Source organism: Athene noctua, chromosome 1, assembly GCF_965140245.1.
Source record: "Athene noctua chromosome 1, bAthNoc1.hap1.1, whole genome shotgun sequence".
Taxonomy (NCBI): domain Eukaryota; kingdom Metazoa; phylum Chordata; class Aves; order Strigiformes; family Strigidae; genus Athene; species Athene noctua.
In genome coordinates this window covers 41,046,319-41,059,030 of record NC_134037.1, presented here as the reverse complement: position 1 = coordinate 41,059,030, position 12,712 = coordinate 41,046,319, and the positions used below count along the sequence as shown (strand labels likewise).

General features: G+C 37.8%; 1 protein-coding gene across 4 annotated transcripts in view; it reads left to right on the top strand.

Moving 5' to 3' along the window:
• SNX14 (sorting nexin 14) overlaps positions 1 to 12,712 on the top strand; it is a 56,966-nt gene that overhangs the window by 26,315 nt on the left and 17,939 nt on the right. For 2 of the 4 annotated variants that reach the window (XM_074895983.1, XM_074895982.1), the window contains exons 16-19: positions 2,567 to 2,593; positions 5,944 to 6,076; positions 11,399 to 11,600; positions 12,541 to 12,624. In XM_074895983.1, coding sequence (XP_074752084.1) covers positions 2,567 to 2,593; positions 5,944 to 6,076; positions 11,399 to 11,600; positions 12,541 to 12,624 — 446 coding nt within the window. The remainder of the gene's footprint in view (positions 1 to 2,566; positions 2,594 to 5,943; positions 6,077 to 11,398; positions 11,601 to 12,540; positions 12,625 to 12,712) is intronic. The other 2 variants (XM_074895985.1, XM_074895984.1) reach the window with 1 other exon arrangement.

Below are 12,712 nucleotides of genomic sequence, written 5' to 3'. Positions count from 1 at the left end.
CCTGCTAATGTTCCTCAAAAACTACATGATTGTTCTCTTTAATATATCTCCACTGGTGACACCTATTATGTAGTCTTTATAGTTCTGGTAGATCCAGGACTCAAGCTTTGGTGTAGTACTTTCTCAGATTGGTGCTGACAAGCTTCTGTTTCTTAACAAAGGGGCATAGAAGGCAGCTAAATCAAACTGCATTTCTCCCCTATGTGATATTCTACTAGGAACAGTGACTTTAAAACAGCCCCCAGCTTCTGTCAAAGGTTGCTACAGGGTTTTATCCAGACCTTTAAATCTACCATCTAGTATCCTTCCCAAAATTATTCAAGGGTTGAAAGTATCCTGTCATACACTTCTTAAACCTAGTTAAAGTATGAAAACATTTAGGTCACGTCCTTGATGCTTTGCTTTCCAAAACAGAGAGGTTGAGATTACAGGCAGTCTCAGCCTGGAGTTTTTGAAATACATTTCTGGCTACAAAATAAGCAAATTTTGTTTGGGGACTGTTACAACATATTCCCCTGGAGTTCGGACAGCATCCATAGCATTACAGAAAATGTATCTGGTTTACATTTCAGAACAATTTGAATGCTCTGAGTATATGTACTGGTTTATGATACAAGATACATTGTGTTCCTGAAGTGGTGCCTCAGTGATTGTTTCCATGAAACAGAGGTCCTATCTGCAAGCAGTTTGCCTATTGCTTTGGAGTTTCCCTCTGCAGACTGTGGTGCAGACAGTCACTGCCAAGGGAAAGAAAAAGCTTACTTATGAAATTGCTCCAGATATTATCCATGTGCACATACCTTATCCTGCTTTGTCTTCCCTATTGTAGTATTAGTTCCAGTTGAGAAATTACATGCAAATATATATTGAGAGAAATTACATGCAAAGAGATGAGTTTTGTTTTCCATATCTTTGATGCTTTTTTAGGGGTACTGTGTGTGTATTCCATAGATACTGCTGGTTAAAAGGTCAGATCAAGTAGTAGATATGAAATCCCAGTGGAATGTACATGTAGGTAATGTGTTGAAAGATTTCACTTATTGTAAGATGAGGAAATTATAGAGCGGTTTCTAGAAAATACAAGTGGGAAAGTAGAAAGAAGTGACTGTCAGTGTGTAATTTCTGGTTTGAATCACTTCTTTTAACTATACAAAATAATCAAAGCTTTTTGTGTACAGATAGGACAAATTACGTCCTATGAAAACTGCTAAGGTAATAGATAAAAAGTCCCAAGTGTTTCTGGAGTGTAAAGAAGTCACACTGAGGATATTCTGATAACTTCATATAACTAGTTGTGGTTGTCAGCAGTTTAACTCATTTTCCATCTAATGTTTAATGTGTGTGGCCAAAGAAAACTGGTGTTTTAAGTTTCAATTCTGGCAACTTAATTTTGGATGTGTGGAAGAGAGGACAAGAATTCCCTTTCCTTCTCTCATATTTATGTATTTGTAACACAGTACTACATTACTTAAATGTATTCTGTGTTGGAAGTCTAAAAAGAAAAAAAAAGCCATTATGTGGTATAAACTCCCAGATTTCTGGATAGTTGTATATCTGCCTTGATCTTGCATACCATGACCACATCCTGATTTCTCATTGTTGGGGTAGCAATAAAATGAAAACATTTTTCAAGTAAAGGATCAAGTAGAAAATAGATCAACAATTTTGTGGAGTGGCTAGGAGTAAAACCCACAGAATTAAGTCTGTGAACAGTTGTGTGCAATGTGATTGTTTGTCACCATCAGTTACAACTTGGTGGGATATGTTTCCAGTTTCACAGTTCACGTAACTAAAGATGGTATAAGATGCCTTAGAATCAGTTCCTTTTGTAAAATGAAATCTAAAATCTTAATTTTGAATATTTTAGTCCCGTATCAGTTTGTCCAGAATTCTGTAGCTCCAGTGAGTTAAAATAATGTGTGTGGTGACTGTGTTTATTGTTAATCCATTTAAACATCTCTGTTGGAATTACTGAGTTGATGGCTGAGGCATTGGTTCCATGTACCAGGTTATGTAGAATATAAAAAATGCATGACAGTTCTTAAAATCTGTGAAATAATAATTTAAAAGATATATTAATAGTGGTTTTTACAATCTCTAATATGGGGTGGTAGGGGGGTGGTGTTATTGCATAAAATAAGTCCACAGCCTTTTCTTTGTATTAGCCAAATGAACTAGATTCCTGCATGACCTCTGAACGTAGGTTATAGAAAAAGTTAGCTGCCTTTTTTGGCATTACAGGTAACTTTGAGAATGAAAGTTGTTCTCTAAATTGGTAGCCACTTGTGCTGAATGTCTACGAAGACCTGAAAGTTTCAATAACTGAGGCTTTAAATTCAAACGCGAAGACTGTGATGATAAAAAAGTGTGGGTACTGTTCACATTTCACTTCTTTAGGATTTTAGGTCAGGAACTCCTACCACATTTTTTATTAATCTGTAGTGATGGTCAAAGCCTATTCAGTTTTGTTGAGATAGCTCTGTCAAATTAGTATGCTTTTTTTTTTTTTTCTTTTAACATTATTTTCTCCTGGGCTCTGAGGTAATTTATGTGCCTGTTGTTGCAGAAGTAGCCTGAGTTTGGATGACTTCCGGTAAGTCCGTCTAACAATAAACGTTGTGTGTTTGTTACACCGCATCTATCGTGACTGCATCACACAGCCTTTATAACAGCAATTAACTTTGTTTTAGTTGTAAAAATGTGAATGTCTTCTCTGGACTAAACTGCATTTCTCCCCACAGTGACCTTTACTTCCTCTTCAGAAGCATTTAGAAATTGCTTAATTACTAATTTCATAAGTTTGAAATATATTAATATATTTTTGCTGTTAACAATTTGTCTGTTACTAGTTTTGAAATATATTTTCATAACTTGAAGCTTTTTTTTTGCCTGTGACTGCTAGCTGCTCACATTTCCTTTACTCCATGTCACATTTCCAGATCCTGTTTGAGGTTTTACCCACTTAACTGCTTGTTTATCTTGCACAGCTGTGTCCAGGATGATCATTGCCTAACTGCATGCAAATATAACCATTTTATGAATATTGTCAAGCACTCAAAACCAGCAGTTCCCTAAATCAGTTCTCTTTGCAGCTTTACTTGTGACTGTTATAGATTTGATTACAACATATGCTGTTTTTCATAATTTGTTCTAGGTAGTCTGTGATCACTCATTAATGCCTTAACAGCTGTTCAGTGGCTTGTTTCTCATTATTCGTGCCTCTTTAAATACATGCTATCCAAACTCAGAAAACAATTTTTTCATCACGGGCTTTTCCTTAGAATTTGTCAGAGCATCAGTATTTCATATATTACTCATACCATTCTTGAGTCTTGAGGGAACAGTATCAACTTAATTTTACAGGTTAGGAATCAAGGTATACATAGACCCTTTTTATTTTTCATGTGCCAGTTCAGTGTATTAAGTTATAATTTGCTTGAGTGTTGAGCAGTAAGAAGTACTTGAGATATAAGTGCAGTTCATTGATTATTAAGTGCAGCTCTATGCACTCAGCATTTCTCCTAACTGGGTGTAGGGGTTTTAGGCAAAAGAAAATGGTACTCTGACTTCACGTGCATGTGGATATGCAGCTTGTCTGATACATACAACTTCTCTGGTACATCTTGACCTGAATAGATTCACAGCAGCATTCTTCAGCTGCATAGCCCTGTCTGATCACTTGCGAAGGTCTGTTCAGTGCACTGCATGAGGCAGGGATCCTGCAGGAAGATTAGTTTGCTATCATCCACGATTAAAGAATGCCACAGTGCACGGGTACTAATGTAATCTTTGATCTGTAGTTCCCAGCTTTAGAGTAAACAACAATTGTAATTTTTTAATGTTACATATGTGTGACTTCTGGAGCTTTTTTTTTAAAAAAAAAAAATTCTTCCAACCTCTTGTTATCACATCATTCACCAGGCATGTTGAACCTGTAGACTCCCCACTCAGGGCCCTGCCAAGAAAGAAACTATAGAATGATGGTCTAATAATGCTGTTACCTGGATCAGCACTAGAGGGAGTGGGATACTTTTCCCAAAGAGTTTTGTGTATGTATTTGTTGACAGTACTCAAATTGACAGGTCTTGAAAGACTTAGTCTCTATTCTAAACTGGCCACCTCCTTCGCTCTTTCTTCCCTCATGTCTTGAACCTGACCATATCCTAGTCCCATCTCTTTGCTTCTACATAGCCTCAAGTTCTTTCTCGTATTTCTACTTTGCAGTGAATCTGTTCCTAGCTATCAGGGTGAGTCCTGACCCCATACAGCTCAGTACTGCAGTTACAGGCAAAGCTATATTCTGTGTTCAGCTGGAGGATGATCAGTGCGGGAAAGAACTGATCTGAGCCTGGAGTACTCTTATCAAATCTCTGAGTTTGTGCAAAGTAATGTTTTTGCTCAAAATTGTGAGAACTGCACAGCCTTTCACAGGAATGATGAAAACTTCCAGAGTCAAGCCAGAGGTCTGAAGTATTAACCTTCTAGAAAAGCTGTCCAGTTTTGTCTGAATAACGTCTTTTGGTAACCCGGTGTTTAAGCTCTTGAACAGCATTCAGGTAGGTCCTCAATGTGAAAAAGTTCAGTTCAGCACGATAACATGTAGAAGAATTTGTTTAAAAATTGAGTAAAATTGTTCAAACATGGGTTTAGACTACAAACAGCCAAGAAACCTTATCTTTGGTTAGCAGAGATAAGTAAGATAGATGGTGCCTGTCTGCTTTGAGGCTGACAATATGAGACAGAAGAAGCAAAAGATTTGGAAAAACAGTGGATTATTTATGCATTTTTAGTCATGTACACAGTCTGGGTAAAATAAACAGGAAGATCATTAGTAACACATGCACATTTTGAGTAGGTGGTTGATGATGTCAGCACAGTTTTATGGATGGTGAAGATGCGTTACCTGATCATCTCTGCTGTTCTGTTGGTACTGCTGTTCAGTAGTTAATAATTTTTTGTTTTAAAGGAAAAACACTTAGGATATTTTCCGGTCCTCTAAAGTACTAATTGTGCTTTTAATCTCAGTAATCCATAAAACTCTTTTGAGTCTTTGATGCTGCAGTTCACTGTAGTGTTTTTTAACTCGTCTATCAACTATTTATTAGATCAACATAAGTAACCTCAGGCTGATTCTGTATTCAACAAAAACATTTTTCTTTCCAGAATTACTAGCATTTCTATATAAGAAATAATCTTTGGTGTCAGGTCTTGTGTAAGGGCACAGGAATGCTATAAAATCTGTTCTAAGGACTGCGCTTTCTGCCCAATTACCTTTCTTTTTCCATACCTTGTTGCTTTTTGGATGCTCTGTCATAAGTGGCAAGACTTTAAAAGTCTTCATCTTTCGGTCAGGCTCTTCAAGCCAAGATTCTTCAGTTGCATCTGTTTTCTCTCATGCTCAGTCTTGTTCCTTGCACATTCCTTTTGTCTGTCCCTGATGCTTAAAAGTCGAGATCTATCTAGAATCATACGTGCTTGTAAAATTCTGGGATGTTTATATAAAAAAATGCATCTAATTACACCATTTATAGTACTTGGCAAGAGTGGACAAATATTTAAATATGAGTACATGGAAAAGGACAGAAATAGTGACTTTCTTGGTGTACATGCCTGTAGCAATACCACAGTTTCTGCTGTCAAAACAAAATTGTTTTGCATAGTTAATTGTTTATTTTATGTCCTGCATTACTGGGATACTATTATAAGAGTGTTAATGTTTGCTCCTGGTTAAGCATATGGGAATCCCATATATCTTAAAACTGTAATCAAGAAATTTTGCTGATCGATCAGAGAACAAATTTGCCACAAATCAATCTCAATTCAAGTGGAATTGTAAATACATTGGCTAGTTGTTTTTCTTATCTGCAAAAGATGTGCACGGCCTACTGAGCTGCTGTGTAATAATATGCTTTGTGTTGTGAACTCTGGCTTCTGTAATCCTAGGACCACACAGAAGAGAGGAGAATCGTTTGGAATCAGCAGAATAGGCAACAAAATAAAAGGTGTATTCAAAAGTTCTGCGATGGAAGGAGCTATGTTGCCTAACTATAACTTAAATGAAGGAGAAGATGACTTTGTGAGTAGAAGCCTTAATTTTGTCTTCTGTTGTTGATGAGTTTTTCTGTTTCCTTATTTGAAAATATTAAGTTTCTGCCTTCACTGCAGGCTTTCCATATGCTGGCTTCTGATTAAGTTGCCTTGTTTTCCCTGCACTCATTCACAAGCCAAGGCCACAATCCCAGTTAGTGTGCCACTGAGCTTATTGCTTTAGTATGGAGAAGTACTAAAAGTAGCAGTGTCGGACATTTTTGTAAGCAATTATTTTTTTCTCTAAAAATTTACCATGCCATTTTATAATTCTGGTATGCATAGGACTGCATGCATGGCTCTTCATCTGAAACTTGCCACAAGACCTTAAAATCACAAAACAGTGGAAAAAAATTGCTGTCACGTTGGTCTGTGATGCACCATTTTCTTTAAAGATCGTGAGCCGATAGTCCTTTTTCATTTGGGTGTCTCCCTGAACTGATGTTTTTGTTTCATGCTAAATAGCAAAGAATAGAGCCAATGGTAGAATTCTTGCATGGGACATTGGTATCTGAAGCACAGTTGGTGGACAAATGGGAAATTTTAAAAAGGGAAAGGAGGGAATTGGTCAGAAGCTATTGGTAGCCATGTATTTTTTACAGTGTATCTGCCAATTCAACCTCTTGTACCTGTTCCTAACAAATAAAACATTTAAGGATTTATCACCTTGATAAACTGCTAGATCATTTTCCATACCCTAAAGATAAAAGTAAAAACATGAGTTTATATTATTCACCTTGTTCGGAATTGTTTTCAGAAGAGGGTGGGAAGGACTCAGCAACTTAGAACTCCAGACAGGTTGGGTGGGTTTTTTTGTTTTTTGTTTTTTTCTCTAAGAGGAGAACAAAAGGGAAATCTTCTGTACAGGCCAAATCTTCGTGTAAGTCATGCCTTTAAGGGGGCAGGACTATTGCAATTTATTTATTTGGACAGTTAAATTCTTGTTTCTGTTACTTCTCTCTTTTTGAAGAGAGATTCCAATGAAAATGGGTTAATTTTGCAGCATTGCTGTTGTAGATTCTGCTGGCCAAAAGGCACTGAAGTGTAATTCCCCTATAGTAGAGGTATTAGTAAAAGTATAATCGAAGCAGTGGAGCTCAGAGAAGGATCATGGTTTTGTGCCAGAGCACAAGAAGTTATTTATGGGAAGTTGCTGAAGTCATTGAGAGACAGACAATATCGAGTCTAATCCTTACTAAGGAACATTTTCAAATGGACAAAATTATTTTAGCTTAGGCAAGAATGGAAAGTTTTAAGTGCAGTGCTGTCTCATATATCTTCATTAAATGAAGGAAGGATAGTACATCTTTAGTAAAAGCACCTTAGACAAATTTTGGGGAGTAGTAAGTCCCTTCAGTTGGTAAGTGTGCATGGGAAGAAGAAATGTGAAAACATTAAACTGTAAAACAGTAAACTAACTGTAAGGTTACTGTGTATCCGAACAGCTGGACAGAGCCATGGCTTCACTTCATGAGTGAGTACTGAATATACAGAATTCAGTGCTGATACTGTCACAGTGACTGCTGAGGTGTAGTTTCCTAGCAGGCATAACAGGGCCAGATGAAGAGCTCGCTGGGGCAAATAAAAATGTGATCTGGGAAATGACAGTATAATTGTAAGATGGTGGCAGTAAAATATACAGAGTTAGAAACTTTTTGATTAGCTTATTTACTGAAGATATGAGAGTTATTTCCTCCTACACAGATCCTAGGTATTTTAAGTAGTTGGTGTTAATGTAAACTTGGTGGATTTAAGGTAAATAGAAGGTAAAGAAGGGCAGTGAAATGGAGTTCTTTGTGCATTGTGACAGAAACTGAACTTTTGCTTTTTTTTTTTTTTTGGACAGTCATGTTGGTTGCAGTTAAAACCTTAGACTAAATGGATGTTTCCTATAGAAAATCACATAGAGATAGAAATACGTGTTAGCAGCTTTCTGTGGCTCTGGGTAGCAACTTTGTAAGCTGCTAACACGATAATATTAATTCCATGAAACCACACTCAATTTTTTCAGCTGACTTTTAAATACAGCAAAAGGGATTCTGCATATTAAAACACAGGTGTTGTTCTCAAGGCAGCCACATGACCTGTAGACTTGAATTTGTGCCTTTGTTGGATGAAACAAATGGAAAGAGACTGAGACAACCTAAAACTATTACAGGTCAGTGATCTGTTTAGGAAGAGTATTAAAAACTGCAGAAATTTATGCTTTCTGGCTTACAGTTATTGTAGGTTCTGTGGTTGTCATAGTGGAAAAGCCCGCATATTTACATAGGGTTATTACAAAAAAACAGGCTAGAAGTCAGGTGAGGGATCTTGTGAAAAGAGGTTATGAACATGTGAAACTTTGCTGATGATCCCATATGACCTCAGAAGGGCTGAGTGAAGAGGTTATGGCCCCTTTATGAGCAGTTTAGGAAGTGACTGTCCCATACCTACTCTAAGCTGTGTGCTACCTCTGCAGTGTATGAAACTAAATAAACAGTAGGAGATGAGAGCTGCAAGCAATGGTAAATTAAGAAAAGAAGTAATCAGAAAATGTAGACAAGAGTTGAGTTTTGATCAAGTCTATGCCTATGCCTTTAGTTTAGTTAAAAGCTACAGAATCAAATAAGCCTGAGTGTTTCTAGAAGGCCTTGCATTTTGGCAGGAAGGTCCTAGTGGAGATTGTATATTTAGTGCTAATGCAAATATACACGTTTAGTCAGGATAGATAATCAAGTGTTAATTTTGGCAGCCAGTAGTTCAGCCCTCACAGAGTGAGGGTGTGAGTGCAAATTGCACCCAGTTCATGCCGCCCCATCTGCAGAAACTCAACTAGCTGGTTTTGCCTCAGAGTTGCTATCCTGGAACATTGCTCTGCTGTTTCTATGCAGTGGTGACAACCATGTAAAGCCTGTGAAAGGGGGAGAAATGAGGGTAAGGCCTCGTACAGAAGACTTTGTAGATGTAAAGCTACCTGACAACCCTGTTGTTGTGGTTCAGAGCAGATCTGTCCTATTTTTTCCTTCTTTGCTGCAAGTTTGTCCTGCAGTTTGTGAGCCCAAATTGTTCATTCCAGGCTGAGGGTATTTTTGTTAGTTTTGTGAAAGAGCATAGCCTGTAATTTAGCTCTCAAATTGTGAACCACCTGAGCTGAGTGTGGTCTCTGTACAATGGCAACGGAGACTACTCTTTTGCCTGTCACGGTTTCTCTTTGCATTGAATAAACTGGGTAAGTGGAAGCAAAAAGGTATTTTGAAGCGATTCAGTCAGTGAATCTACAGAGAACTGCTTTGGAAGACAGTGTCCACACTGCAAACAGTTTGAAGATCATTTCAGTATTACACTAGGGCAAAACAAAACTGGACACATTGCTCACGTGTCTTGAACCTTTATGTTTCTGCTGCAGTTGAGTCTTGACCATGTGAATATTGTAGCACAGACACAGCCAGAATTATTTCAGGGATGCAGTATTGCCTTACTCTGTTAGATTATCCCAGTACAGGCAAAACTTGTTAAATTACCTAGGCTTGGCCTTTGAGGGGAATTTGGCTTTAAATTATGGAGGGAAAAGAACTTGGAAGTGGGATTTGTGCTTTCCAGTTTGCTGTAGTTTGACATGTTGTAAATTCATATGTTAAAAGTCTCTTATTTTAATTTTAAAAAGTGGCAGTACTCTCAAGTCTCTGTGAGACTTACTAAACCAACGTACTTTTGAAGTTACTTGATTCTAACCTATCTTGACATAATTAATAGTTCTGTAAATTGTGGTGGGAAGAGCGAGGGGCTGGCCACTGCTGTGGCAGGCGCAGGCTGGAAGCAGGACAATGGGCTTGGGCATTGCTCCTTGCCAGGCAGCGCATTACCACCCTGGAGGGTTGCAGTGTTTTAGAAGCCCTTGCAGCACGGCAGCAGGCTGAATTAGATTCAAACAATTTCAGTTTTTTAGGGAAATAGGACTATTCTTTTTTATCTGCTTCCCTACACTTGTGAAAAGACAAGAACTTTTTTCTTCAGCACCTGTTCGGTGAGGGCTAATCTCCCCACAAATTCTCCATTCTGCTTTATTTTTGAGTCCTATTTGAGTCTAAGGCCAGCCCTACCCTTCCTTCTCACAGATGCTGTCTCCTCATTTGTCCAAATAATTTTCTTTGCGTCATTTTCTTCTTATTCTTTTTTCTGTGTGCTGAAGATGAGAATTGATACAAGCAGTATTTGGAGAAATAAGTAGCTTTAAACAAGTGGCTGTTGAAGCTTGAATTTTTCAGTTTAAATATTTAAGATGATCTTTCTGTTTATGGTCCTAAAAGATTTGTGGCACTTCTTTTGTCATTGCTGGGGACTTGAGAATTGGGTGTGCTGTGTGGTACTTGGGTGATTGATCACCTGTGGGCAGCTCAGCATGTCTGTGATGAGCGGTGTCAGGAGCATAAACTGAATGTCGATGTGGTGCTGGGACTGCAGTTGAAGTTCAGAGGGATTTCTTCAGCGTTCACGTGGCACACTTCTAAGGTCAGCTTGCATATGGAAAAATCAGTGTTATGTTTTATAATGTGGAGTCTGAGTTTATGAACTCCAGGCACCCAAGCTGCCCTACACACAGCCAGGAAGGATTGGGTCCATGCTGCTCTCTGGTGCATCTATTCCTGGGAGTGTGATGCTGAAACTGGAGCTGATGGGGAATGCAATAATACTCACGATGGCTTTGCTTAAAATAGCTATGGGCTGCGGGAATAATTCAATCCCAATCGTGGTTGTGTTACACCTTGCAGAGCAAATGAGACTCGTGTGTCCACAACATACTCCATTGCACTTGGCTGTGGGGGTGGGAGACCTGCTAGTTTGGTGCACTTTGTTGGCTTCTGCCTCTTACTGTGTTTCAGATGGCTTCTTGGCCTGACCTAGTCTTCAATTTGGGTCCTAGTGTGCTAGTAAATGCAGTGCAGCTAAATCTGCTGGACCCAAGATGTTTCCTGTAGTATTCAGTCTGTGTCTAAGGCATTCTTCCAGCTGTCTCCTTTAGTATTTCTGTTCCGCCTCCCTCTTTTTTTTTTTTTTTCCCTGAACTATCAGGTGTGGAACTTGGAAGTGCTATAAAAACTTTCAGATATCACTAACAGTTGCTAACCTCACATTAATTTGCAGTGGCTCTAAAAATCAAAATTAATCTGCAAGAAAGCTCCATTAGTGAAATGGGTTTTTTGTTCTTCTGTTACTTAATGACACATGCTTAAAGACTCAATTTATGTTTCATTATCATATGTAAGTTTTGCAAAGGTAGACTGAACCAATTAAAATAGAACTGTAGATCTTGATGTTTGAATCTTTACAGATTGAAGAAGGCGTTATGGTGATGGAAGATGATTCTCCTGAGGAGGCTGTTAGCACCCCAAATACACCCCGCAACCTTGCCGCATGGAAAATTAGCATTCCATATGTAGATTTTTTTGATGATCCCTCCTTGGAAAGAAAAGACAGAAAGGAGAGAATTCCTGTGTTCTGCATTGATGTAGAGAGAAATGATAGAAGGGCAGGTATGCAGTGTTGTGGATAAATAAAGGATAATTTTAAAATGAACTCAGAATATTCTAGTGTGCTGTGTTCTGATAGCTGTTGCAGGTTTTTTTGCATCATGTTCTTCTGATTTTAAAATAATGACTTGAAAATTCTGAGGAAATGTGTTTGAGAGCTAATTCCTTGCACAAATCAGTTCCATTTAGACTTCATGCCAAAATTTGAGATTTTATCTTTCCAAAAATACTGATCCTATGAATCGTATTAATAAACACTTGGCATATTTTTCTTTCACTCAGTCTGAACTTTGGAATAATGAACAATAAATAACTTTTTGTGTAACCTGAAAATACTGTTCTTAAGAAATGAAAATGTTTTGCTTCTTAGGAACCATGCTTGTTTGCAGATAGTTGTTTAATGTCTAGATAGCAATACATCCATACTGAGTGGGGAAAATAGCATCATCCTGGGGCTACACAGGTTTGTGCTAGTCAAACTAATAGTTCCACAATAAGCAGGAAGTGTTTAAGTTATTTAGTGATATCTTCCAGAATAAAGAATGATCAGGATGCAAGCTGATGGTGTGGATGACTGTATTCAACAAGTAGTATTTCTGTAAATCATTTGGTTAAAAGTTTGAAGAGAGATCTAACATGGTTAGCCTTAATAAATTTTGAAGTTATGCAGCACTCCATTGTTTAGATCTTAGGCATCCCCTAAATGAGGTGATAATTTCCTTGCTAGTACCATATCTGTCTACCAGATATGCATTTTAATTTAACACTTTTAATTACCTGGCTGGGATTTTATTTTACTGCAGTATGGAGGACTAATATCATTGAAGTTTTTCCCATAATTATCTACATACATTTGCTGTTGCTTAATTTGTCTCTCAAGTGGCATAAAACTTTTTGTACTATTTTTAACGGTTTGGGGTTTGTTTTTTTTTTTTTTCCCCAGTTGGGCACGAACCTGAGCACTGGTCTGTCTACAGGAGGTATCTTGAATTTTATGTGCTTGAGTCGAAGCTAACGGAATTTCATGGTATGTTCTCCATCATCTGGAATGCTGCTGTGATTATCATTCAGTACTGAGCTGAAATTTAAAATAATTAAACCAATGTTTGCTGCAT